Source organism: Sciurus carolinensis, chromosome 4 (genome assembly GCF_902686445.1).
Source record: "Sciurus carolinensis chromosome 4, mSciCar1.2, whole genome shotgun sequence".
NCBI classification, from domain to species: domain Eukaryota; kingdom Metazoa; phylum Chordata; class Mammalia; order Rodentia; family Sciuridae; genus Sciurus; species Sciurus carolinensis.
The window spans coordinates 114,460,729-114,487,933 of NC_062216.1; the positions used below are offsets into that span (position 1 = coordinate 114,460,729).

Consider the following 27,205-nt stretch of genomic DNA (forward strand, 5'->3'; position numbering starts at 1 on the left):
TTAGGGCTCCATGCCTTCCAGGGGCAGGGCACCCCTGCCAGGTGGGACAGTCTTTCCTCGGTGAGAAAGAAGAACCTGGGGCTATCCTTCCTTATTGGGATCCTGGAAGGTACTCCTTGTACCTGATATGCTTTCTTTCCCCACATCAAATCCAGGGGAAGGAGTCCCTTCTCAAGGCTTCTGCCCAGTGTCTGTCACCCAGAGGCAGCAGGTGAAGTGGTGGGGGTTGTAGGAGGACAGATAGGAGGGGAGGGAGAAGGATTCTCCAAGCCTGGAAAGAAGGAAAGTGCCAAGGACCTAACACCAAATTTATCACTTTTTAAAAACAAGAGATTTTCCCCAAAAGTGAAGAAATAAGAAACATCCAGTGTCCATGCATTCTCAAACTGTGGTTGTGGGTTCAGGATACCTCCTCCTCTTAGACCTGTTGAGGGGGAAAGGGCAGAGAGGGAAGGTGACTGTGGGACCAGAGGGTCATCTTGTCCCCTCTGGTCCACCCAAACATCCACTTCTCAGGAAGCTAGCTCTGGTGTCACAAGTCTCTGTCCCTTGCCAGAGGGTTATCTCAGCAATGCCTCCACCTTCAGGCAGGGCCACTGTCCACTCAGCGTGGGCAGGTGACAGCCTCTCTTTAGGTTCCAAATGCCCTTTATGAAAAAAATCCATGATCTACTTTTATTACCTGTTCCAGGAACCAAAAGTCCTACACAAAGTCTAACTGCAGTCCCTCCTGTTGCAGCTTAATCTCATTTCTCTTCTTTGTCTGTCAGAGGAGATGCAAGTCCTTTTGCCCTAAAGGACAACTTTTCAGTGACAGAAGCTGGTCCTTTGCTTCCCCTTTCTCTGATTCCAGATATGAACCCCTTGCTCTTATTCACACAGCCTGCTCTCCTGTAGGCCTGGTGGCCCTGCCCTGGGCTCTTACCGAGTTGGCTCCCTGGGAATCCAAAGGTGGTATATGGGTGGAGGGTTCCTCTGTGCTGGGTTCCTCACTGCAACGCTCCTGAGTTTTAGGGATGGATTCTGCAGGCTCTAAAGAGGGGAAATGGGAGGTGGGAGGGTAAGGCAGCGTTTATAGAGGCCTTGGAGAGAAGGGACTTCTGCTCTCTCACTGCATCCTCTGGCCCAGTGATCCCCAAGAGGGGCACAAGACCATGTTGGGAAAGACCAAATGGGTTTCTGTAATCATAATTACTACTATAGGTTCACTATTTATTGGTGTTTTTTTTTTTTTTTTTGAGATAGGGTCTTGCTAATTTGCTTAGGGCCTCACTAAGTTGCTGAGGCTGGCTTTGAACTTGCAATCCTCCTGTCTCAGCCTCCTAGGTCACTGGGATTATAGGCGCGCACCACTGCATCACATTCTGTACCCCAACTGTTAAAAACTTTTTTGTAGAGTTTGGTTTTTCAATTTCTGAGCGTGGACTAAAAAAAAAAACAAAAAACAAAAAACAAAAAACAGTGAACTTGGTGTGGTGATGCTTGTCTGTGATCCCCAGCAACTGGGGAGGCTGAGGCAAGAGGATCACAAGTTTAAGGGCAGGCTCAGCAATTTAGGGAGGCCCAAGCAACTTAGTGAGATCCTGTCTTAAAATAAAAAATAAAAAAGGGCGGGGGATGTAGCTTAGTGGTAAAGTGGCCCCTGGGTTAAACCCCAGTACCAAAAAAAAAAAAAAAAAAAAAAAGTGGTGATACAACCTTAAAATGTAGCTAAAGTTGACCTGAATTGATATGAGGCTATTTTAGTTTTTATTTATTCCACTTAGTGAGACCATTCTTTGGATTGTACAATATTAATGCATTGATTACAGGATATTGTATAACATATAGTATATATACATATGCTATATCACTTTCATAAAATTGGAAAAATTCTGAATTCTGAAATTCATGTGGGATGAGGGACTGTGGATGTGGATTAACACCACTGCCACCAGATGCCATTTATTGCATGCTTTGGATGCATGCTAAGAATCAGACTCATTTCAATATTTGCAAACAACCCAATGGAATAGGCACCGTCATTATCACAGTATCATTTTACGAACTGAAGTGAAGTTGCTCAAGGTCTCCCAGCTGGTAAAGTGGCAAGTGACAGCCAGGATTCTAGCCTGTGAGTGCTGTTCCTATTGTGTGTTCCATACAGCCACAGTAGGGACCTCTGGGGTCCAACGTGGGAGGACTCAGGGTCATACAGTAAGAAAAGGTGAGAATTCAAATACATGCAATGCGTGGACAGACATCCATAGCCCTGGGATATGGACAGAGCCCTCCCAGGTACCAATATTTTCCCTTCCCCCAGTGGGTGAGGTGTGTCTCCTGCTTGGCTGGGGAACAGGATGCTTGGGGCCCCCCCTGGCCTGCACGTACTTTGTGCTGTCCCAGAGGTGCCCAGCCGTGACTCTGCTCCTGTGTCTGTGATCCCAGCGGGGTAGGACTCCTGGGTCCCTGTGCTCTCAGCAGCTCCCTCAGGCTCTTCTCCTTGCTTCTGTTGCCCCAGGTGATGTTCAACCATTGTCTGGAGCTCTGGGGGCACAGAGGAAGGGAGGGGGCATTAGATATGACTGCCCAGGACTCCCTTATGGCCCCCAATCCAACAGCCCACTTGCGGGTCAGTGACACAGTGCTGGGTATTTGCATTTTTCCATTCCCTGAGATCTGAACAAGGAGGGGACACTAGCCGGGCAATAGAGAAATGCAAGCTAGAATACTGCAAGTACTTCTCCAAAGGTAAAGGAGGTGCAGGGGGAGAGCTTTAAGGACCACGAGACAGATACTCCTAGCTTGCCGGGCTGTGTGGTCTCCCCTGGGGCAGGAGAAAAGACTCAATTTGGATTCAGGAAATAATCTGAGTACCTTCTTTGTGCTGTGCTCTATGCTGATGAGTTCACATATATTATTTATCTGCCATACTGAGGTGGCATTCAGAGTTGGATAGGTTAAGCAGTTTCTCTAAGGTCACCCGCTAGATGGTGGCAGAGCGAGGGTCCAGGCCCAGGACACCTAGCAACAGCTCCATTCTAATTAAAATAGATTCAGTGACCTCTCAAGGGCTCCTTCCAAGGGGTCATTGAGTCTGCTCCGGAGTTTCAGGCATAGAGGGGCAAAGAGGGATGGAAGGGTCTGCCGAACCTTTCATTGTGGGTGTGGTCCTTGTCATCTTCTTCCGTTGCCGTGGAGACATTGCCAAAGTGGACTATGAAGGACACAGAGCACAGGGGGGTGTCAGCCCTTTCCACCCTCCGCCTCTGCCTTGCCATGCTTTTGGACTGCAGACCGGGCGAGGTATAGGCTTCAGCTGCTTCTACCATGGTGAGCAAGACACTGTGTGTGTGTATGTGTGCAGGGCCATGGGTACAGGTCCACTTGGGCACTTTTGGGGGAGTGCAGGGAAGAGGGAGTCAAAAGATTCCATAGGTTTTTTTTTTTTTTTTTTTTTAAGTGCTGGGGACTGAATTCAGGGTCTTGCACATGCTAGGCAAGCACTCCACCCCTGAGCCACATCCTAAGCAAGATCAAGAGTATTAGGGTTTTGAGGAATAATCCGCTAATGCCTCCGTGAGTTCTTCGGGCTGGGCTTATTGGGTGGGGCCAGCTCACCTTGAGAAGTGGGTTGGGGATCCGATCTTCATCTATCTCTGAGAGGAGTAAAGAAAAGGAAAAGATGATATGGACAGGAAATCCAGGGAACCCCCGAAGATCTGATATCTAAGAGGAAGGGACTCTGCAATCATCTCCTTCCTGATCTGCCCCCAGGAAATTGGTCTGCTCCCTCTAGCTCCCTTCCTGCCTGGCTGGCTCTGTCCTGTGCATCTAGTCCTATCCTTGACCCTGTGATCCATCTGTGCCTACATTCTTGCCTTGGCCCTTGTGGTTCCCCAAGGCAGGATGGTCTTCTTGCTTTTTTTTCTCCCTCTGAAGTATCCATACCTCTTTCTCCTTCCAACTATTCCCCTAACCCAAGGCCAGAACTGAGCCCTACATGGGAGGACAGAACCATAGAGAACAGTGAATTTGTTCTGTGTAGGGTCCAGGAAAGTGTAGTCATTTTGGCAGCTGGAGGGAAGCTGGAGACCCCAGCATCCTGAATTCTAGGCAGGCTCATTAGCTTAGTCACCATTTCTCCACTCCTTTGTCAATTTCCCTTGACATTCTTTGAGACCTTGCTCTCTCCCTAGACCTTGATGAGGACACTGGTGACCAGAATCCCAGCTGCTCCCTGGGTTGTTTCTAACCTTCCCCTTCCCCTCTAGGGGCCGTGAAGATAGCTGATGGAGGCAGGCCCTCCCTGTCACAGCTGTCACTGCCTCTGGGGGTGGGGGCAGCAGCATCTCAGTTGCTGGAGAAACCTGGAAGGCTGTTGCCACAGCAACCGGCACTCAGTTGACCATCCCAATTCCTGGGGGGCTTAGGAACCAGGTGGTCCCCCTCTCCTTCCTAGCACTGTTCCATCTTTCCTACAGCAAAAGAAATCCTGCTTGTCCAGCCACCACTTCCCTGTCTTCAGGTTGAGGAGATCCCTGATTCCTCCCATCTGTCTTCTGCCTAGCACCCATCTGCTCTCTTTGGGACCCTGCTATCTGCAATGGCTCCTACTCCCTCCAGTGACCCATCCCCTGGTTTACCTGGGGATGACTGGTCACTGGTCAGCACAAGGGTGGCTGGGGTGGGACGGCGCCTCCGAATCTGGGGGAAGGTGGGAGAGGAGGAAGAGATCAAATACACATGGAAGTATTAAAGCCCATCCAATGCCACTCAGCCACATAGTGTGGGCCAGTCCATTGAACATAACTCAAAAGTGCCATTTTATACTGACCCACTATCCTAGGGCGACATCCTTGGACCCATCCCTCTCCTTTGGGGAGAGCTACTCTTGACAACCCAAAAGACCACCTCCACTCCCTACAAACCCCCTGGCCCCTTGTCTATCTCTCCATCTCCCCCTGGTCCTGCCCCAGCTCTCCAGCTCAGCAGCTTTATCTGCTCTAACGCATCGATCTCTGGCCGGCTGTCCTTCCGTCCATCCTGGATCAATGGTCAGAAATAACCTGAGAGGGCAGAGGGCTTTCCCTCAGCCTACCAGCCTACACCCCAAGCAGACATTAACCATTTGGGCACCAGCACCTGCAGGGAACATGCCTCAAGCCAGCACAGTCTGGGAGAACAGCTCAAAGAGGCATGGTGTGAATGTGCATGTCCCCTGGCAGTGAAATCCTACATAGGACCTAGTCAAAAGCCAGAGGTTAGCTGAAAAATCCTATCCTGGGTTCCAGGTCCCATTCTAAGATAAAAACATATAAAGTTGATTGACTGCCAGGGCTCTGAGTGCCCTGTCCCCAACCCTACCACCCACTGCTGTACTTTTGTCATGTTGCCAATAAAGTTGATAGTTGTTGAAGCCAGTCCAAGGACTCCTGGGATGTGTAGTTTTTCCCCTTCTTGGGATGTTTTAGAGGGTTTAAAGAGAATGAAATAATGGGGGTTGAAGACCCCACAGCTCTCTGCCAGGGTAGCAGTGGGCAGGAAAGGCTAATGGGGTTGGGAAAGGGGTTAAAATTATTCAGGTCTGAGAGGAGTGGGGTGAAGACACTGAATGAACAAGTTCCTAACTTTGTGAGTCCCTTATTCAGTATTGTCACCTCTGGCAGTGAAGGCTGGTAGAGGGGGTGGTGGAACACTGCCCTTCTCTATGTCTAGAAAGTGGGTACTGGCTGCAGTAAGAGAGGCTGCTTAGTCCGAGAGGGGACTTTCCCCCAAGAAAAGGCAGCAAGCACAGAATGGGGGTCTGGGGAAAGGCATCGTTCCACAAGAACATAGTGGCATCTGTTTTTAGTGACATTTCAAGGTCCCTGGCAGCTTGAGTCCTGTGTGTGTGTGTACACATGCATGCCCCACACAAACATTAACTGTGAGTCTTTTCTGGCTATTCCTGGTGTGATGGGTGGAAGAGAGGTTGCCTGACATTCATGCCTGACGCATGCTTCATGGATGCAGTGGGTGGAGACCATTCCTTTACTAGGAGGGGACTCCTCAATTTCTTTTCTGTTCTGAGGGGGGGCAGAATGGTGGAACAGAAAGCGAGAAGTTGGAGTGGGAATGTGTGGGTGGAGATAATATCCAAATTGGGAGCCCAAGGTGACTTCAAATATGATAAAAATGGCCTTTGAAAGGGGAGCAGGGCTTTGTGGTCTTAGATAGGCCCCTCTTGTTAACCTATTTCCTGGCCTTGGACAAGATTTTGAGGCACTTAGAGTCCTTGAGAACTTTGATATCCTAAGCAGGAGGGAGCAACCAGACTTCTGGAGGCACCTTCCAGGCACCTGAACTATTAGGAAATGAGTAGATGGTCACTTTTCTTTTTTGGTACCTATCTCAAATCCTAGCTCTCAACAGTATGTGATGACTTCCCCTCATGCACTTTCAAACCAGTTATGCTGTGGTTCTGGTAGTTGTGGGCACCCTTCCACCCCCTCCCCCTGGCACTGCATCCTCGGTAACTGAGAACTTGCAACTCCTTTCGCCCTCCCTGTGGGTTTGGCTTAGGCTCTCCTGCCCCATCTGGATCTTTTGCCTCCACACTTGGTAACACAGCAGGAGGGGCTGAGCTGAGATTGCAGGTAGAATTTCAGGCTAAGGAAACACAGATTTCTGAAGATTAGAGAGAAGCAGCTCTCCTTTTCCCTCTGGCTCCTTTGACTGCCTGGTGTTCCTTCCTTGCCCCCCAGGTCCCTGAACCAGCTGGCCTGCCCCCTCCTCCTCCAAACACACACCGACCACACCTGCCTCCTCCAGCACCAAACAGGAGCAGGTGTCAGGCCTGTCTGTGACGGTGGGAGGTGGTGCTGCATGGATCGCTCCCCCCACCTGCCCACGCTCTTGGGTCATTTTTCCTGGGTTAGAAGTTATCTTAACTGGTCCCCTGTCTCTTGGCAGAACAGCCTATTCCCTGACCACAAGGAATGCTCATGCTGGTGGTTCCTCATCCCCCACATCCTCAGGTCTGCAAGGTCTCATCACAGTCCCTCCTGCAGCCCGGCCAGGGAGGAGGGCACTTACTCCACCCTGGCTTGGGGAAGCTAGTTATAGAGAGGTACCCGCCTTTCCCTTCACGTCTGGACCTTATTGTACCCAACCCCTGGGGCAGCAGTAAAGCCTACACACTCCTGCGGGTCCCAAGGGATCCCCAAGTTTTTTGGTAGGGGGCCTAGACAGAGCCTGGCAGCTGGCTGGGGCACAGCATTGACCTTGTGGGAACTGCATACTCTTAGGAATGGGGAGGTCTGGGCACATGGACAGAGAACACAAACAGAGATGGAGCCATGGGCAAATACGCAAGGATCTGGCCAACCCACGGCAGGTAGTAGCCCTCTCCACACACGCTCACTCTCACTGAGACTCACTCGCACACTGCCGCCTCTGCCAGGCTGCGTGAGCTAAAAATAGGCCAGGCCAGGAGGCTGGGCCAGGGCCCTGGACTCCCACCCTCCAGCCAAGGCCTTCACAGTGCCTTGCAGATTGCTCAGCTTGGACCCCGGTCCCCAGGGAGCACCCACCTTTGGCCCACAGTGTCACTCCCTCTATATCATCCCCGCTCCCAAGGGCAGGAGTTGGGAACCAGGACCCACGTGTCCAACCTCGCAGAACAGAGCCTCAAGTCCAAGACCTCGCCAGTCCTCTCGCCCCGTCCCCAGCCCTCTGGGGTCCTCAGCCCGTTTTCCTAGCACTCTCGGGAGCCCGGCAAGGTGCGCCTCCAGTCAGGAGGAGGCAGGGAGAGCGGCTCCTCCTTTCCCAACTCCCACAGCACCAGGCTAGGCTCCCTCCATTACCGACCCCCGCCCTGCCCTCCTCCCGCGCTGCTGCCTGTACCCTTCAGCGGCGCCACCCAGCTCAGAAACTCTGGCGGGGGTTGACTGGGTGGAGGACGCGAGCTTGCTGAAGGGGGGAGGGGTCGTGTCCTCAGACAGGCCCCCTCCCCCAGGGCTGGGGAGGAAGGGAGCCACACTCTCGGGGACAGACATCGCATGGACGCGCGCGTCCTTCGGTTCTTCCCCAAGAAGCACTGATGGGAGATGTGGCTCCGACGGTGGGGGAGGGGGCAGGAGACCCCCAAACTGAGCGCGTTCACCCTCCTAAGGGCGCACTGCCGAGCGAGGACGAGGCAGGGGCCCCGGGTCCCACCAGTCCAGGGGGTCCTCGTCCTTTGCTGGCGAGTCCCCTGCAGCCCCGCCCTGCTCCGCACCTGCTCGGCCGCCTCGGGGTCAAGGTGCGGCTCCAGCAGCGGGACGGTGAACTGGATCTTCCGGGGGCTGTTGTCTTGCTCCATGGCTGGGGCGGCGGCCGCTGGGCCCGCGCTGCGGGAGGAGGCGCGGCGGCGGGACTCGGGGCTGGGGCGGGCAGGCCCCCTCTCCGCTCCGCTCCGGCCCCGGCCCCAGCCCGGCGCGCTCGGCTCCCGGCTCCGGCGCCCGGCTCCCGGCTCAGCGCTCCCGGCTCGCCGCTCCGGGGACTCTGCGGCCGCCGATTGGCTCCGCACCCGCCCCTCCCGGCCCCCTCCCCTCCCCCAGCCCGGAACTTTAACCCCGTCGTGCCTGCGCCGGTGGCTGCGAGGGTCACCGCCTCCGGGCGAGCGAGCCACAACGCGGCCCGGTCACTGTCCTCGTCCACAGGCGGGGCGGATACCCAGGTGTCTTCGGAGTTCAGAGCAGACAGTGAGGGTAGGGAGCGGTAACCCAGAACTTTTTCAAGCTAGGGCAGGTTCTGGGGGTCGGGAAAGTCGAGGGGCGCTGCGGGAGGAGAGGCTGCAAACGCGAAAGATTTCATGTATAACCCAAAGGGCATGGTCGCATAGAGAAAAGATGGAAGGGAATTTAGGCATACAGCAGGAGGGATAAGGGTTAGACTTGGAGAGGAACTTTCCTTTGAGAGGAAAACACGAGCGGAGGTGAACACTTGGAGGGGAAGTGGGGGTTCTAGATCCCTGTCCGGTGTTCACTCAGCGGCAGGGAGAGAGAGCTGAAGACCCCAGAGGGTCTTCGGAGGGAGCGCCTCTCTTCAAGTGCCAAAGGGAGTGGGTGGAGGGCTTGGGGAGAGAGGACCATCTGGGGCTCGGCAGAAGGAGTAATGGGGGTGGGGAGCCGCTAATGCTTGTGAAATAGATTTCACTTTTGGCTTGCTAAATTCTGGGGATCTTAAGTGGGTGAAAGGCTTGCAAGGGGAGAATGCTGAGGGATGGAAAGCAAAACTCCTTTGGTGGGGTGGCTTGTTTACAGGCGGGGTTGGTTTCCAGTTTCATTATTGGCAGAATAATGAAAATGATCTGCTGTAACCGAAGGCATGGAAGTCAGACTATGTGAAGAACTTACTGGTTTGGTGTAGGACCAAGATGCCAATCAATTACAACCAGTGAGGGAGATAGGATATTCATAGGAGCTGGTGTGCCCTGCGCTAGGGACTGGGGATCATTGGACAGCGGGAGGGGAGGTGCTGGGGTTTGGGGAGGGAGGGAGAATGAAGAGGGGGAATTGGGGGGAGAAGGAGGGAGCGGGAGTGATGGAGGAGGGGCAGGGCCCCCCTGCCAGGAGATCCATTTCTTTATAAACTTAAGCCAAGCAACTGGCAAGTTCTTTACAGATTTACAGCTGGGTCTCCTGGGGTGGCATCCCTCCTCTAAGGGGACAGCTTCAGCCCCTAGTGGCCTCCTCTCCTGGCCCCCATTTCACATGGCCCCTTCCCCTCTTACCTCCCAAAATAACCTCCCCTGCCTCCTCCCGTAGCCATATCTCTTTACACATGCCTGGCTCAGTTTTCTCACCGCGAGGCTGGGGGTGTGGGGACCCAGTGGGCCCCAAAGGCTCTGGCCAGCCCAGTGGACCTGCACTTGCATGTTAAGCGACCCCTGTCTTGCTGAGACTTGAGCTCCAGGAGTGCCTCCCCTACCTAGCGGGCACTTGCAGGGGTCCTTTGCCCTGTCAGGGTGGCAGGGCCCACCCGAACAGCTGGTTGGGCTCCCCAGTCCTCCATGTCCCCGGTCTGTGCACCCTACCCCCAAGGACGTGGGGGAGGGGTTGGGGAGGCGCCAGGAGGCAGGGAGGGAGGTGGTGCTGCCCAGCAAGAGCCCATTCACCTCCCCTCCTGCCACACACAGGGCAAGACCACAGGGCCTGAGGCTAGGATCCCCGCACTCCTATCTTTGGGGACCCAGGCCCCTCTCGCTGAGCCTCGATCTCGTGCCTGCCTCACAGCGTGAGCGTCATGTCAGGCACCTGGCACCTGGAGGGGTCCTGGCTTACTGGTAGCTGTGGATTCGGTCCTCTGGTTCTATCCTGGCAGGATGTCCCCTCCCCAGGCTTTCCAGAAGATCCCCCACCGGGTCATCCAGTTTGCCTAGGTCTCTTCCGTGTTCCCTTCTTCCCCTCAGATGTTGGTCTGGTCTTGGAAAGTCCTCTCAAAGTCTCACCCTCATCTTCCCCGTTACCTTCTCAAGCCCCAGACCCCCAGAGCCCCTTGTCCTGAAAGCTACGGGTTGGGAGAGGGGCGGCGAGCGCTCAGGCTTTGGAGAGATGACTGGCGAGGGGTTTCCTGGGAAGAGGGGGTTTGGGAGCAGCTGGTGCTGGGGTGGAGCAGAGGAGGAGAGAGGAGAGGGGGGAAGAGAGCTGGGGGTGGCGGGTGGAGTGTGCCTTTGCTGCCGGGTGGCTGTGTAGGTCTGTCTGTGGAGGTGTGTGTTGTCGCTTTGACCTTTACTTATGCCCAGAGCCCGGTGAATAATTGCTTGAGCGCGCCTGTGGGGTGTGTGGGTGTCGGCAGGCGTGGGTGCTCACACCACCCGGGAGGCGCAGAGGGCCTGCCACCCGCGCTGGGAACCCGTCCTAGCGTGAGTAAGAGTTAGAGCCGCCCTTTGCAGCCCCGGCTGGCGTGTGTCTGAGTGTGCACATCCCGGATGCAGCCACAGCCTGGGCCGCAGAGCAGCAGCTGTTCTATGGCGCACTCTGGGTCCATGAATATTTAAGGTTACAGGGATGTGACTCGGTCATACAGTCACTTAACGGCTCCCACTCTCCCCTGCCCTCTGTGCCTGGCCTCTGGGTTAATGGGGCCACTCTTGGTTGCTCTGGACACGTTTTTGCTTCTACTTTTCTACCCTCCTCACCCCACTAACCTCCTCATGCCTGAATTCTCTCTTTCTTACAACTGGGGCAGGGATTCTTCATATCTTTATTTTACTTTTTGAGGGCAGAGTGGTAGAGAGAGGCGTTGCTGAGCTGGGCCACCTGGGCAGGGATTTGGGTAGCCAGGTTCAGCACCCGCCATGCAATCATGTCCCTGGGTGACATCCACCACCACCCTCCCCACACTGGGCTGTTTCTTCATCTACAAAGGGAGGGGACCAGGTGACCCGCAGATTTCTTCCTGTTTTTGTATCTGTGCTGAGTTAGGGATGTAGTACTCCCTCAGCCAGGAGGTTCCAAAGGACTTTCTCCTGGCCGGGCCAGGGTGGCTGAGGCAGGTCCTGCATGCTGGGCACAGGGGCGCACGCACGTTCTCACACACTGTTCGGAGGAGGTTAGCCTCGAGGCTGCTTTTAAACCCCCAAAGGAGCAATGACCCCATCCAAGGGATCCCCCCTGGAAGCCATATGCTCACACCAGTGTGCTGCTGTTTCTCCAACATTTCTGGAAACTCTCTTGGAATCATCTCTTGTGGCATATGCTCTGAAAATCCTCAGTGGGGAGTACATCTCTGTCCTTTAGGGTGACTACACTTTTGAAAATGACTGAGAGTCTTTGAGGAACAAATCTTGGGGAGAAGGAGGGAGGCCAGGTGGGCCTGGCCTGGAAGAAGCGTGGATGCCCTGCAGAGAGACCGTGCACCCCACAGCGCTTCCCAAGAGAAGTTTCCAGAGATTCTTGTGGGCCCCAGAGGCACCAGAGGTGGAAGCGTGGCCTCTCAGGGTGGATCAGAAGGCCGGTGTCCTCTGACTGTGTGAGGCCCCGCTGGCCTGTGAAAGGGCCATGGCCGCCGTTCTGCCAAGCTTGGGAGCTCACCACCCCTGCAGCTGGCACTCTTGGGAACGGGGCCAGAACTGCTGGTTCAGAGGGGTGCTCATTTCCTAAGTGCTCTGTCTCTTCACCAACCACAATTCCCACTGGTAGAGGTAGAAGAGACTTCAGCCAGTGCAACCCTCCTGGGAGAGAGAAGAAGCAGCGCTCCCAAGGACCAGAGCTACGCCAGCACTTATCCCAGTAAGGTAGATTTGGTGGCTATGGCCAGGCAACGGCTGGACCTGAAGCAGGGTGTGGGCCAGGTGACCTCGTTTTAAATTTATTTTTAGTTGTAGCTGGACACAATATCTTTATCATTTCTTTTTATGTGGTGCTGAGGATTGAACCCAGTGCCTCCCATGTGCTAGGCAAGCGCTGTATCACTGAGCCACAATCTGGGCCCCAAAAGACCTCTTGAAATACATTTTAATCCTCTGATCATCCACAGCCTGGAAGACCCAGTCCCTGGACAACCTCTAGCCAGCCCTCCCCTTCCCAACTCTGTAACAGGGAATTTTTTTCCCAACAAATATCGATCAGGTATTCATATATGCCAGTCATTATGCTAAGCGCTAGGGATACAGTGAATACAGCGGAACACAACACAGATACAGTTTCTATCCAGTGACAGCTCTCAGCCTAGTCAGAGTCAGGGGGACAGTCGGGGAGCCAAGTAATTAGCAGCTATGACTATTACAAAAGTGGAAGCACAACATGTTATGAACTAAGGGGCAGCAGGAAGGAGGAAGGAGGTCCCCATGACTTCTGGCTGCGTAGATCCATTGCTTCTCCTCCACACTTAGATCCCTTCCCTGTGGTGGTCTGCCTGGGTTCAGGGCCCAGCTCTGCCATTTAGTAGCACTGTGACCTTAGGCAAGTTGCTTAACCTCTCTGAGCCTCAATTTCCTCAGTCTTAAAACTGGCTTAAACAATAGGTATCCCTATCATAAATGGTGAGGGATGGGACGAGGTCATGTCTCAAAGTTCCTAGCACCTATTAAGCACTTGCCAATGTTTTCTCCTTTGGCTCTCGCTGAAACGGGGATGCAGGAGGGGGATTTCAGTGTCGTCAGGACCCGGGAGGGCGGTGTCTGTAGAGCAACTCTTCCTCTTTCCAGCCAGGTCATGTTCTTCCCCACCTTTGTCAGATCAGCTGTTCTTGGTGTCCAGCTGTGTCCTCATCAGCGTGGACAATCACCCAGCCCTGCTCATTAACACCCGCCCTGTTAATGATTAAATCTAATGACTTTGACTTGGGGGTGGGAGGATGGAAAATTCCCCTGCCACAGGGCAAGACGCGGGGAGGTGGTTAGCAGTAGGAATACCGGAGGGAAGGCCCCCGGCTCTGCACATGTTGTTGTGGGTGACTGGGGAGCAGATGCCAGGTGTTCTCTGGGGGCTGCTCAGCAGGGGAGTGTGGCAGGAGGGGTCATCCGAAAGTTACAGCCAGCACTCTGCAGGGCTGGGCGAGGGCACCGGGCCGGGCCCCACCCTTACACTTGCCAGGTGAGCCCTTGGAAGGACTTGGTGAGATGACATAGTGCCACAAAACCGGGTGGCTTAAAACAACAGTAAGTTATTCTCTCACAGTTCCAGGGGGTGGGAAGTCCAGAATCAAGATGCCAGCAGCCATAGACTCTGGGGAAGGACCCTTCTTTGCCTCTTTCAACTCTGACGGCCCCAGGCATTTCTTGCCTCATTTCACCAGTAGAACTTCAGTTTTCACTTCTGTCTTTTTTTTTTTTTTTGGTACCAGGGTTCGAACCCAAGGGCACTTAACCACCAAGCCACATCCCCAGCCTTTTTTTGTATTTTATTTAGAGACAGGGTCTCACTGAGTTGCTTAGGGCCTCGCTAGGTTGAGGCTTACCTGAACACACGATCCTCCTGCCTCAGCCTCCCGAGCTGCTGGGATTATAGGTGTGTGCCAACACGCCTGGCTTCACTTATCTCTTCTTATGGTGTCTCCCCTCTGTCAGTCTCTGTGTCCTCTCCTCTTATAGGGACACCATCATTAGATTTAGGGCCCACTCCAAATCCAGGATAATTTCTCCCTGAGATTCTTAACTAAACGCATCAGCAAAGACTCCGTCTTCATCTTCTGAAGTTCTGGGTGGACACACATTTTCCAGGGACGCTATTCCACCCAGGATGGATGGTGCGAGTACCTGACAGGGTAGGGACATGGAGCACCCTGGGATGCTCAGGGCCGTGCTGGGACTGACCTAGGAGGTCAGTGGCCCGGAGCTCTCTCTTGTCCACGAGAAGTGGAGGAAGTGCTGAGGGCCCTGGTGGGGTTGGGCTGGATCTTAGGAGACCCTGAAGGGGGGACCACTAGGGTGAAGAGGGGAAAGATGCGACCAGGGAGTTCTAGTCGGCAGGAAGGAAGACTGAGGGACTTGGAAGGGAAACTCTGGTGTCCTCGTAATTTACTCCCAGTGGAGGGGAGATTGTAACCTGAGTGATGAACAATGGGAACTTGTCATGATTAAAAACGAAAGTCAAGCACTGGCTCGCAGCCCCAGGTGCTTTTCTGTTCCACGGTCTTGTTTCCCGCTGTCCCTCATACAGTATGGGGGGTGGGCAAGGGTGACTTTTTCCTTGCTCCTGGGTGAAAGCCTGGGACAGCCTCCTCACTTTCGTGCTGGCTCTCAGGTGAGGCACGGTCCCAGTTCAGCCATCGGGACGACTGGGCTAACAGGCGAGGCAAGTCCTGGACCCTCTGCGTTCCGCTTCTCAGCCGGCTGGGCCCGCTTGGGTGGGAAAAGACTGAGGAGCTGGCTTCTGCTTTCCTGTCTCCTCCCCTCTGCCCGTGGTCCCAGCCCGGCCCTTCTCCTGCTTTCCCAGGAGTGTGTTCCAGTCCTGGTGCGAGGTGGCCGGTGGTAGCAGCGGGTGGGGATGGGCAGGTGCTGAGCAGACAGACGTTGGCTCAGGTTTCTGTGAGTCCCCAGTTGGTGCTCAACCTTCTTCTCTACCACCTGGTCTGGTCCTCAGACCTCCATACTCTTTGGGGACCATTCTCTTGTTGGGGGATCTCCTGGCTCCTCAGAGCTCCCCTGCCGGCCCCTTCACCTGCCATCCTTGTTCCAGAAGCTTGAGATTCCTTTCTCAGCTTCAAGGCCCTTTTGTCCCTGGAGGTGGCCCTAGAGTTGGGTCCTGCGTGGGATCCGTGGGGTGTACCTCCCTCCCTCTGCCAGGATGCAGCTTGCTCTCCCCTTGCAGGTGAACTCTGGAAGCCAGGGTGTCTCAGCAGCTCGCCCAGCCTGCCCACATGGCGATTCCTCAGTCTCCAAAACCTCTGCTAGCACCCAGACTCCAGAACATTCTGCCACCTACCCCAGTGACGCCATCACAGCCCTGGGGGTCACCGGTGCCAGTGTTCCACTAGGGTGGGGTAGGCCCTCTCTCTCCTTCCCTGGGAAGGAGACAGTACTGCTTTTTTCTCACAAATCCCTCCTCATCCCTGCTTCCTTTCCATCCCATAACTCCTTTTTATATCTTTAATCTGGCTGAGGGAGTCAGAAACTAGTTCTTAAAAATTTCCTTTGAAATTCTTCATATGAGATATCTCACTTTGAAGTTTCACCTATCGTATTTTGGCATCTAATTGAAATTATAATTTTAATTTCTTTTTGCAAAAATAATCAGGGTAGTTACCGTTGTGCCTGGGGAGAAGGGTGTCAGTCTCCCAGTCTCTACCAGCGATTCTTGACTAGGAGAGCCCAGCTCCCCACAAACAGCGGAGAGGTGAAATGGCCACCAGAGGGCAGCAGAACCTGCTTCAAACCCTGTTTCCAACCCTGTTTCCTTGGACTTCTTGGAATGAGAGGGCTGTATTCAATCTCCCCAGGCCAGGTCTCCCCAGGTGCCCTGGTTTCAGCTCTCATGGTGTCATATCTGGTTCCCTGATATTGGCCTGCCCCCTGGATTTCTGCAGTCTAATCATTGTTCTTCCAGCCGAAGTATCAAACATGAATCAGTTCTCATTTGAAACTGACTGTCATTTACTAAGTATCTACATTGTCAGGGGTGCAGAGATTAAAGCCACACTCTCTGCCCTAGAGAAGCCTAACTGGGAGGGAGACCCAAGAGCAGACAGTAACTGCAAGACAGTAACTGCAGTCATAGAGGCAGAAATAAGAAACAAGGGCTTTGGGAGCTTTTAGGAAAGAGCAACAAAAAGAAATTGGAGAAGGATTTTTAGAGGAGGGCAAATAGGAGTTAGCCTGCATGCATGTCTTTCTCTATCTTCCTTCCTTCCTTCCTTCCTTCCTTCCTTCCTTCCTTCCTTCCTTCCTTCCTTCCTTCCTCTGGATGCATGGGAATTTGGGGAAGAAGAATGTGTGAAAAAGGGGGAGGCAGGTTGACAGATTCCTGGGTACAAGGGAGTGAAATGTTCAAGGGGGCAGCAGAAAGTGGCCGTTTGCAGGGGCTGAGTTTGAGGACCGAGGGGAGATTGGGCCCTTAGGAAACACTCCATTTTCCTTCTCAGTAGCGAGAGAACTTCTTTCCCCACTCCCGGTTTCAGGGATGAAGGATGAGGCTCTGGTTGCAAGGATTTTATTGAACTTGAATCTTACGGGGGAAAATGGGAGAGGATGGGAGCTTAAGCTTTTCAGAGAAGAAACACTTGAAGGATTTGATGCTGTTTAGTGGGCAGAGAAGGAGCCTCAGTTCGTGGGGGTGTGGGGGGTGAGTGTGGTTTAACAGAGGGTTGAGGGTGTGAACTTCAGCTGGGCCCTGGAACAGTCCTGCTTCTTCGGGTACCCGAGTGGCCCGGGGCTGGTTGCTCTGCTTCTCTGAGCTTACTTCCTTATCTACGGAATGGGAATAATAATCTCTCCATCCTAGAGATGTGGCAGGTATTGAGTAAGGTAATATACATAAAATTCTCAGCACAGTTCCTAGTGAGAGCTGGTTAAATGGCAGTGTTTATTATTGGAATGATCCTGGTCTTCAGATATTTGGGAAGTCGTCACGTGGATGGCACTTGGCTGTGCCGCTCACCAGGCTGCACTGTGGATGGAGGAGAGAATGGGGTTGGCGGGGAGGGAGAACGCTCCATGAGGGCGCCCAGCCTGGAGGAGCCCGCCTGGGGCTGGAGGAGATCTCGGTTGCTGGAAGTGCCCAAGCAGAGGCCCTCTGGGCTCTTCCTAACACAATGCTTTGGGACCCTGTGAATCGGGGCACGTGGATGAAAGGTGAGTCCACGTGACCAGGGAAGAGGAGCCAGCGGTGGAAAGGACGAGTCCTCTGCTGGTCTAGGCCAGGTCTTCTGCGCCTTAGAGCCCTGTCTCCGCGGGTCAGGGAAGGGCCTGCAGCCTCCTGCCTGCCTGTGATGGAACCCCATATTCTGTGAAGGAAGTTTGGGTGTGGTGAGGGATGTTCTGTTTTTATAAGACCCTGCCCCGCCCTCAATAAGAGAAAGCATTGAGGTCCCCTGCCGGTGCGGGTGTTGAGAAGCCGTTCTTCCCTCTAGCGTCTGGATTTCTGATTCCGCGTCACGTTCTCTGGGCAGGCAGCCTTCTCGGCTCTGCACGAATGCGGACCTTGGGACGGGAGAACCGGACCTCTGAGCTGGATGCCCTCTCAGCCCTTCCCAGGGGTCCTCCTTCCCAGCCACTCTGAGGGAGGAAGGTCCTTATCTGTGGCTGGGTCCCTGTGTTGGTTCCCACGCTCACACCACCCCGCTCTCTTGCCCAGCGCATTATGGCCACGCGGGCACCCTCCCCGATCCTGGACGCGTGGGCACCCTTCCCCAGCTCGAGGCTCTGATCCTGCCTTTCCCCTTGCTGTGTGTGCAGATGCCCCTCTCACTGGCTCACAGGCTGCCCTGGGCATGCCATTTAGTGCCTTCTCACCAATTCCTTCTGTCACCTCCCGAAGATATCCCCTTTGTGCCTTTACTATGCTCTGAAATGATCTCATGTATACATTTGTTAACTTGTTCATAGGCTGTTCACCTCACAAGCTCCGCATCACCTGGGAACTTACCAATTGCTATTATTCACTCTTTTCTCCCCAGGACCTTTGAACAGTAATTGCTGGGCAGAGAGTTCCATGAATGAGTTTGAATTGAACTCGGAAGTGAATTCAATGAATGAATGGTGAAATCAGCTGCTTTCTTACTAGAAAGGAGCAAGACAGGAGTGAGAAGGGTCCTCTCCTCTGATGGAAGACCAGGTGCAGAGGTCATCAGTGAAAGTGAGATGGGCAGGGAGGTGGGGTGGCCTGGTCTTGAGCTTCCAAGGAGGGAGATTTTTCAGGGAGGAAAGGAGATAGGATACAGTTTAGCAGCCATGATGCAGATCAAGGAGGACACCCTTATGCACCTTCTGGTTCTGAGGTGATTAGCAGCTAAGTGAGTAGGCAGTTTCCACTTGAGAGGAGCGTAGAGGCTGTGGGATTCTCACGGAGTCTTAAAATGTTATTTAAGATTAGTTGATAGAAATCATGAACAGTGGCTGCACACCTGTAATCTCAGTGATTTAGGAGGCTAAGGCAGGAGGATTGTAAGTTTGAGGCCAGCCTCGGCAACTTAGAGAGACCCTGTCTCAAAATAAAAAATAAAAAGGGCTGAGGGTATAGCTCAATGGCAGGGTGCCTCTGGGTTCAGTACTGGGAGAAAAAAAAAAAAAAAAAAGATTAGGTGGTAAAATATTCAAAATAAAACATTGGGAATATCAAAGAATTTGCTGATTACAGGTCAGAAGTTCTAGAAGGCACAATAAAAGGGTTTGGGAGTGAGAGACTGGGTAGAGATTGGGTTGGATCAGGTGCTGGCAGAGCCAAGTAGAGTTGAGGATCTGGAAAACAAAGATCCCTAGAGGCTTTGACTTGGGTCCTTGAGGTCAACATAAGAGGTGTGACATTAGGGACTTGGTAACTAGCCCTTTGCCTGTAAGAGCAAGGTCTCAGTGCCTGCCTAGATGGTTTGGGGATCTTCAGAGACTGATTCCTGTGATTTAAGGTGATAGCCAATCCCATAGGAGCAGGAAATATGTGGGAGCAGAATAAATTTCCCATTAGGATGTCCACATCCTAATCCCCAGAACCTGTGAATATGTTTGGTTGTGTTGCCAGTGGGGGAGTTTGCAGATGGAATTGAGGTGGCTGATCCACTGAACCTTAACATAGGGAGATTATCCTAGATGGTCTAGATGGGCCCAATGTAATCCCAATGATCCTTAAGTGTGGACAAGGGAGGCGGAAGAGAGAATCAGACTGATGGCGGGTGAGGAGCTTTGACCAAATGTTGCTGGAATGGAGGAAAGGGGCCATGGGCCAAAGAATGTGGGCGGCCTCTCGAAGTTGGGAAGAGGCAGGAAGCAGATGCTCCCCTGCCGCCTCCAGGAAAGGAATGTAGCCCTGTTGACACTCCTTGATTTTAACCTAGTGAGACCCATCTGGGACTTCTGAACTGCAGAACTGCAAGATAATAAACTTGTGTTGTTTTACACCAGCAGGATGGATCGTGGTAATTTGTAATTCGAAAACTGATACAAGATGAAAAGTTCTACTCTCCTGGTGACTCCCTGCTCCGGCAGGGTGCGATGCTATGACAGCTGGTGAGGCAGAACATCAGACCTCGGTTCACAAAAGGGCGGAGTTAATGCATGAACAGGAATGTTCCTCCCTCGCTCACAGGGGCACAGGTTTGCACAGAGCTTCTCTTTCCTACCTCTTTCTCCCCTGGGGAAGGTCTGCTGTTTCCTTCTCTGGTGGCTCAGGCAGGAGGAAGGCAAAGTGGTCCCTTGGACTTGTGTCTCAATCACAGTCTCCGGTCCAGCTTTGCCAGTGAGGTCAGAGTGCTGTGGGTTGTGTGGCACTTGTCTGCTATTAACAACATGGACATTTTGGTCTCCTTTCTGTTCCTGTTCTCTTCCCCGATTCCACTGATTAGGCTCAGATGGATGGAAGGATGACATTCAGGTGGACCTCCCTGGGGCCTTGGGGATATGCTTAAAGGGGACTCTGCATAGTGGGTTTGAATAGGCAAAGGCTCTGAAGGTAACTCTGACCTGCAGCTTTGTAAAATGTAGCTGAGTCTGGAATGAAATTACCCCAATTTCACGTTGGTGTAGACAGCCAGACTGTGAAATGTTGGCTTCAAATTAGGTGTGGCAGTCTTTAGTAGGTGATGCTAGGCTGACTGTCCCAGTTCCTGACTGTCGCTTTGGAATTGCATTCTGATCCACAGCAGGAATCATGGAGGGATTTAATTTACGATCTGATCACAGAATTCTGGAATTATTTCCTGCCACATAATCTCCAGTTGGCTTGGGGTTGTACATTTATTAAACTCTGACTGGGGTTGGGGATTTCAGAGGTCCCCTGTGGGACTAACCACAGAGATAAAGGAACAGGAGCCCTTTAGAGAGGAAATGTCATTGTGGGCAAAAATGGAGAAAAACTCGGAATGATTACCAACCTGAAGGAACAGTGAATAAGTCCAGTACCTGGAACACTCTGTCCTTAGGGAACAGATTTATTCAGGGAATCAGGGAACTTGGGGTTCATGTAAGATACAAGTCTTGGTCTTGTAGTGAGAGAAGTCAGAGAGAAAGAGAGAGAAGGCATTTCTGTTGATTGGACTGGGAGAAAGGATGAGATTTTTCTGGGAGAAACGTTGAGTTCTTAGTGCCCGTGCAGGAGATATAGTAAAAGGAAAAGAAAGTGTTTCTGTGCTTAAGTACTTTTAAGGATGAGACTAGAGAAAAGTAGAAGATTCATTCATTGCTCTGTCAGGAGGGTGAATGGGCCCCAAGAAATTTAACAAGGATGCAAAACGGAAGGCGGCCACTAGAGGGAGCGTGGACCCAGGAAACCATTGCTCGTAGTGCGCCAAGACCAAGAGGTTTAGTGTAGAGACTGCAAACACTACCAGGTAAGTTTCAGAAGGGGCGAGTTACTCATTTTTTTCTTTTTTGAGGGGATATTGCCCAAGCCTTGAAGAAACATGCCCAGGAGCCATGCTGCACAGTTACTGAGAAGATGAAACACTCTAAGGGAAACTCATGCACGAGAGAACTAGGCCTAGCAACATCTGCATTAAACTGGGCCTAATGGGAACAATACTTAAAATCTCTATAACAACATGACTGAAGAGACAGTGCGCATGTGCAACCCTCCAGGGGTTAAACTTCACGCTAAAATTAAGCTTCTTTGGGAGATTTCTCCCATTTGAGGTTCAAGTTTATGTGTTGAGAACTCTAAAGAGCTGTTGCAGACTGAGAGCTTCCTGGCAAGGTGACAATAAGTCTTTCTCAGAAATCTCCAGTTTTCTGCCACAGCCTGTAGCGGGCATTACAAAGCAATTCCCGCTGAGATCAAAGCCCCTGCCTGCCTTTTGGAATTTGAGGAGGAGGGAGAGACTGTCATTGAGGTGCCTTGGCATCACCTCTTCCATTCCGGCTGCATTCTGCCCGGATAGACAAGACACATTTCTGCCCCCTGTGTCACCCCCAGCTGCCTGCTGATGATCCTTAGGGGGAGCACTGGAGAGATGAAGCATGCAAGCAGTAGGAGATACACGGCTGGAGACCTCCCTAGAGCCCCCGACACAGGAAGTGCTGTGGCTGACTCTGGCCGTCCTCCTCTTCCTCATGCCCCTTGAACCTGCATTAAAGGCTTCTCCCCTCTCCCTGAGCCCCACCAGAAACCATGCACTAGGTTCTGGACACATAACTTCCCTGGGACCTGAGAGTATGCCTGTGTTTCTAAGTTTTGTAGTGTGGAGCTGGTGCCATGGAATCCCATGTGTCTTATTTACACTGATTTTGAAAAAAGGTGGATCCATGAACTACTTGGGGATGGAGTAAGTCAACTCTGAAGAAGCTAGAGGAAGTTCTGCCACTTCAGGGAAAGAAGACCAGGATGCCGCCATGGCCAGATCTAGAGTCCTTTGCAGTGAGTCCCCTGGCTAATGAGGAGCAAAATAAGAAATGGGTGTGGGGACGGGAGGGGGATTGGACTTTTATTTCCTTTTGTTCTAATTTAAAAGAGATTTTAATTTCACTTTTGTTCTTTGCTGTTGACACCAGGAGGGTTTTTTTTTGTTCAAATTTAGGGGCATTTTATTGGTTGCTGTGTTGAGTTGTTTGATATTCGAGGCTGCCATGAAGCACTTATTTGGTAAGCCTCAAGGGAGCTGTATTGAGCAAGGCGACTGAGCTGCCTGCAGAGAGGAGGTAGAGTCTAGGGCACCATACAGCTTCGGGGTCCTATGTGGACCCAATTCAGAGCCCTTGGGGGCCAACAGCAACTTGGCCACCTCACTGATTCCAGGAGATGACACGGAAGAACAGTGACGACCTGGACTTCACTTTCTTCACCTGAAAGTGGGGATAAAAAATTTGAAAGTCTTTTGCAAGGATTGGATGAGGAAACGTGTGTAAAGCATTTGGAAACAGGGCCTGCCGCATAGTGGGAGCTGTATAGGTCAGTGAGCCACATGGTCACCTGTTCGGTCCCAAATGGACAGAAGTTCGCCAAGTGGGAGACCACCCTGGTGCACTGCCGGTCTTCTCCCTCCAACTCCCATCCCCACTGTGACTGACTAAATCACAGGCCCACCGGTTAAGCCTTCAGCATTGTGAAAAGAGAGGTTCTTCATGTTGGGGGTTTTCTGCATTATATGCTTCCTTCAGACAAGAGGAGCAGGTTGGAGGGAATGCTTCCCAGGCTACGGTTTCCGTTCCTTCCTTCTTCCCGTCTCAGCTCTCTTAGTGAGTGAGCTGGGGCGAGGAGAGTAGGGGAGAGAGGAAGAAGGCCCTCACTCTTTGGTCTGTTATCTAGTGTTGATAGGAAACCCTGCATTTCGGGTTTATTGGCATAACTGTCCAGTCTTTAGTTAGGTGGACACCTTGATTGCCACTGGGCAGTGTGCCTTATGTCATTTTCTGTATTGGTCTGAACTGGAGGGTCAGGAGGATGAGTTTGGGGATGTCTTATCCTCCAAGATGCTTCAGTTTTGCTAATCTAATCTCAGGAAATCTTCCAGTTTCTTCCAGAACTCCATAATATTTTGATATTTTGGCAAGAATTTTTCAGTGTCTTAAGTAACTGCTGGGGAAAAATTCTTCATAGAACTTTGCGTCTAGTCTGGTGGAGTTGTGTGACCTTATGCTGGGGAGGGGGTACTAAGCAAGGGAAAGTGGACAGGGGGCTACTTTCCATACCAGGAGAAAGCAAAGGAGGGAAGGAGATTTTTGTATGTCTTTAGCTCTGAACACACTTCTTCCAGATTTTTCTGGATCACGATAGTGCCAGCCCTGCACGGTAGTTGGCCAGTTGCTCTGTTGGTCTTCTGAGTGCCTTTCCTGTGTCCTTGGAATAGGACGCTAGAGACCAGAGGTGTCTTCCTTCCTGCCATCCTACCTGCCCTTGAATGGGCAGCCTTCTTCTCCTTTGGAAGACAGAAAGAGACTTTCATTCTCCCATGTTCTTTTTTATCCAATGAGTCCCACATGCCCAGGGTCACAGAGAGATCAGTGCATATTAGGTAGATGGGTCTGGCACTTGGTGAAAACTTGGTGGATGTCATCATGGAGTGGGTACCCTGAGAAGGTCTGGAAGATGAGGGTGTCGAGGAAGAGGAGTGGGGAGAAGACAAGAAGGTACAGGATTGGACTCTGGAAGCACGCTTCGGAGTCCAAAAATGTACTAGGAAATGAACAGGGAATTTGGAGAACCAGCAGAGTGCTGTGTCCTGGAAGTCACCAAGGGGAAATTTCTAGAAGGGATCCTGCACTGACAATGCAGAGTCAGGACTGAGAAACAGCCATGAAGCCTGTGGTTGTCTGTGGCTTTTGGGGGAATAGTCGCAGAGGACTGTGGGTGGGAAAGGGCAATCTGCAGGGAGGTGCCACTCTGATGACGTGGAGGGGCAGGGTGAACAGTGTCAAGGCTTCGCCAAGGATGTCCTGGGAGGCAGAGACTTGAATAGGTCTGTAAGCAGAGGAGAGCGAGAGGCTTGAACTCAAAGGGACAGGGGAGTTGAGGGAGTGGGGGCCTCCTGCCTCCTTTTCCCACAAAGTCACAACACAGCTGGGTTTGGATTGCAATGCTTTAATGCACGGATTTGAGGGGCTGCGATGGTGGTGGGGGTGAGTGCAGTGTGGGTGGCGGAGGCACCTCCCATGGCCCAGCCTGGGATTTAGGTGCCCTTGTCCTCAGGGTCTCATGACATCATTGGCATTAGGTAGCAGGCCTTTCAGATAGTCCAAGATTTCTTTTATTACTTTCTTCAGATCCTTCCCCATTTTATAGCCAAAGATGGTTGATTTTCCCTCCGAGGTGGTTGCTGGGAAATAGTGGGAGAAAAATGTCAAGTTCAGGCTGGTTCTCTCCCCACCCTTCCTAGCATTCTGGCAACAACCTTCTGCAGTACTGGCCATCAGTGGGTCTTTTGAGCTCACATATTTAATTCCTGTTCCCCCCTCCTCATTCCCGTCCAAGTAACTCCCCTACCCCTACCCTTTTCTGGGCAACACCTCCCCAGTCATTTCCTCTCTTCCCTGGCTCGTACCGACAGTGGGAGTGAATTCCATAGTCTCTTCCATAGCATGTTTGGAACTGTCCCCTTGGAGTATGGGGTGAAGCACTTCCTGTTTTTGATTTTTTGGTCCGGTGGATTTTATCACCACATTCTCTTTGGAAATCGGCTCTGTGGAGATGAAAGTCTCCGTGGTGGGGTCCTCACTGGAGCTAGAAGCCTTCTGGGGATGGTTGATAGGAGCCAACTGGGTGGCTGGGGCCAAGAAGATGGAGGGAGTGTGGGGCAGAGAAGGAGCTCCTGGTGAGAAGTAGTCAACCATTGCCGTACCCTTCCCTTAGTGTGCAGAGGACATCGGGGTTGAGCCTTGCCTAGCCAACGTACAAGTGGGATAGATGTCCCGTACCAGAACCCAGTTCTGTGAGCACCACCAAGGTACATACTTGGTTTTGAATGACATTGATTAGGAATGCCACTTTTCCCAGCAAATCCACCTTGCCAGTTAAACGAAATTAACTTGGCTAACACCTGTCTCATTGTCTGGTTCACAGGAGGCATTTTCCTGTGGATTCTGGATATCATCACCTGAGATTAAGCCATATCCACGGAGAATCTACAAAGTAAAACCTTGCCACGTTCATGGTTTTGGGACTGTGGGGGTGAGGAGCCTAGAACTTGGCTCCACTTCTTCAGATAGGGAAATCATCATTTATTGAACAATGTTTTACCACTACCATCTTACTCTAAAGGACTAGTATGAGACTTACAGTCATCTGTGGCCTGAGTCTTCAAGGGGATTTCATCTTCTGACTCTGAAAGAGAAGAGATTAAAGCCTTCAGAAGTCTCCAGACAACTAACATGTGAGTCATTCCTCTATAACCACCCCCCCCCAACATTCCCAATCTCCCTTACTCTTCTAATGTTTTTCTTCTCATTTTTAGCACTCCAGGTAATTTATTGAATATGTTTATTATTTTTTCTTTCTCCTTGAATGTAATCTTCATGATAACTGAGGGCTGTCTAGTCTGTTAGTGGATCCCAAGTCTTTAGAGCTGTGTCTGGTACAGAGTAAGTGCTTGATTAGTAGCTATTGAATGTGTGTGTGTGTGTGTGTGTGTGTGTGTGTGTGTGTGTGTGTCTGGCCCTCATCATACAGAGAAAGAAGGAGGCCCAGGGATGGGTAGTGACTCTGCGTGGGTAGTCCACCATTGCCAGAGGCTGGGATCCAGTCTGAATCTCTGTTGAGCCATATTCCACCCTGATTTGGGCCCAGTTTATCTCCTTTGTTTCCAGTCTCAAGCTTTCTGAGTAATCGGGTTCCTAGGTTCATATCCCCTGGTCCCCCACCTCCATCCCTCGGTCATCTCAGGTGTGGACTTTGTGTTCTGCGTCTCCCTGTCTTTCCGTACAGCATATTACAAGGGCTGAGAAAGGGCCTACCTTGTGCTGATTTCCCTCAGTGACCTCTAGGGGACCAAGGAGAGTGAGAAAGAGGCTCCACTCACCATGAGGGATGGCGAGAGAGGTGGAGGCCAGGCTGGCCAGCAGCAGGACAGTGAAGAGTTTCATGGTGGAGCTGGAGCAGGGTCTGTGTTTTCCTGGGGGAGGCTGCTCAGAGGTGCTGAGGAGGCCTCTGGAAGGGGCTTTATTTATTTTAGGGTAAGAATGGACTGTGGGGGAACCGGTTTGGGATTGGAGCATACCAGGTTTCCCCTTCTAAGTTCTCTTTTCTGAATGTGTTTATTTTTGGGAACTGGAACTTCTGGGAAACCAGTTAACAGGAAAGTGAGGCCCCCAGGCTTCCCCCTGGCCAGGGCCATGCCGCAGGTGTGCCAGCCCCAGGCTCCATCCGTGTGTGCCTACGGAATGATTTCCTGGGTGTGAGTGCCCCTCCTCATGGTACTCATTACTGGTGTCAGTTTGCTTTTATTCTTGCAATCATTTAATTCCTATCCACCTCCCTCAGAAGAATGAATCTTCCATGATGGTTGGAATTATATCCATTTTGCTGGCATTGTTTTTCCAGTACTTTTCCAGTAGCTGGTACAAAGTAAGGGCCTGGAAAATGTTAATTGGGTGAATGAATCAAGGAGGGGCCAGACTGCTCTCTAGGGTGCAGATAAATCTCCCCAACAGTTCAGGAGTGAGGCTGTACAGGAATTTTAAGAAACTGCCAGAGTTTGTTCACATGGAATGTCTCATTTAATTCATGACAGTTAGGAGGTTATTTACTAAGCAGAGAAGTTCATATTCACAGAGGTGAGGTGATTTGCATGAAGTCACATATTTGGGTGCATTTGGACCAGGTCAGACTAGTTCCACATCCAGAGTCTAGTGGGCAAGAGGGAGCAGTGGGTTTCCTGAGGAGACTTCTGGAGAGGAGGTGGAAGATATGCCTAGGACTTGGGTTCTGGTCCTAGGCCTAGGGACTGAATTGGTTGGTCTCCTGTGCCCTCCTCTTGCTGGAAGTTTTGATGCTCTCTCTGAAACCTCTGTTTCTGGATCATCTCCTGGCAGGAGAGGGTTGCCAACCCTGAGACTAGCCTGCTGCCCCCAGCAGGGCGCATGCTTGCTGGCAATGTGGGGTTCCACAGAGGGCAGCCTCTGGCCTGCAGACCACAGTGAATGCTGGGCTGTGCCCGTTCATTCGAGTCCTTCCTTTCCTGGAGGGGA

General features: G+C 52.1%; 1 protein-coding gene and 1 long non-coding RNA gene across 3 annotated transcripts; one reads left to right on the top strand and one right to left on the bottom strand.

Annotated features, from left to right (window-relative positions):
- Positions 1-294: 294 nt before the first annotated feature.
- On the bottom strand, positions 295-8,502 carry Ppp1r1a (protein phosphatase 1 regulatory inhibitor subunit 1A). Of its 2 annotated transcripts, XM_047550737.1 has the most exons (7): positions 8,240-8,495; positions 4,626-4,686; positions 3,601-3,638; positions 3,133-3,196; positions 2,371-2,526; positions 926-1,032; positions 295-424 (listed from the first exon to the last, which is right to left on the bottom strand). In XM_047550737.1, exons 1-7 carry the CDS (start codon positions 8,321-8,323, stop codon positions 419-421), a joined length of 516 nt encoding a protein of 171 aa, XP_047406693.1. In that variant the 5' UTR covers positions 8,324-8,495; the 3' UTR covers positions 295-418. The 2 variants fall into 2 exon arrangements, with proteins under 2 accessions (XP_047406693.1, XP_047406694.1); XM_047550738.1 differs by lacking the exon at positions 3,133-3,196 and having other exon boundaries at positions 8,240-8,502.
- Positions 8,503-8,597: 95 nt separating this feature from the next.
- Positions 8,598-21,926, top strand: LOC124983791 (uncharacterized). Its single transcript, XR_007108497.1, has 3 exons — positions 8,598-8,711; positions 19,502-19,690; positions 21,825-21,926. It is a non-coding gene; the product is annotated as an uncharacterized LOC124983791 (long non-coding RNA).
- The last annotated feature ends 5,279 nt before the right edge of the window (positions 21,927-27,205 follow it).

Excerpts from the sequence above, each read along its gene's own strand:
- Ppp1r1a (XM_047550737.1), bottom strand. The coding sequence starts at position 8,323 with ATGGAGCAAGACAACAGCCCCCGGAAGATCCAGTTCACCGTCCCGCTG. Across the intron at positions 4,687-8,239 it reads ACCCCGAGGCGGCCGAGCAG|ATTCGGAGGCGCCGTCCCAC; the intron begins GTGCGGAGCAGG and ends ACCTTCCCCCAG. Across the intron at positions 1,033-2,370 it reads CACCTCTGGGACAGCACAAA|AGCCTGCAGAATCCATCCCT; the intron begins GTACGTGCAGGC and ends TCCCCTCTTTAG.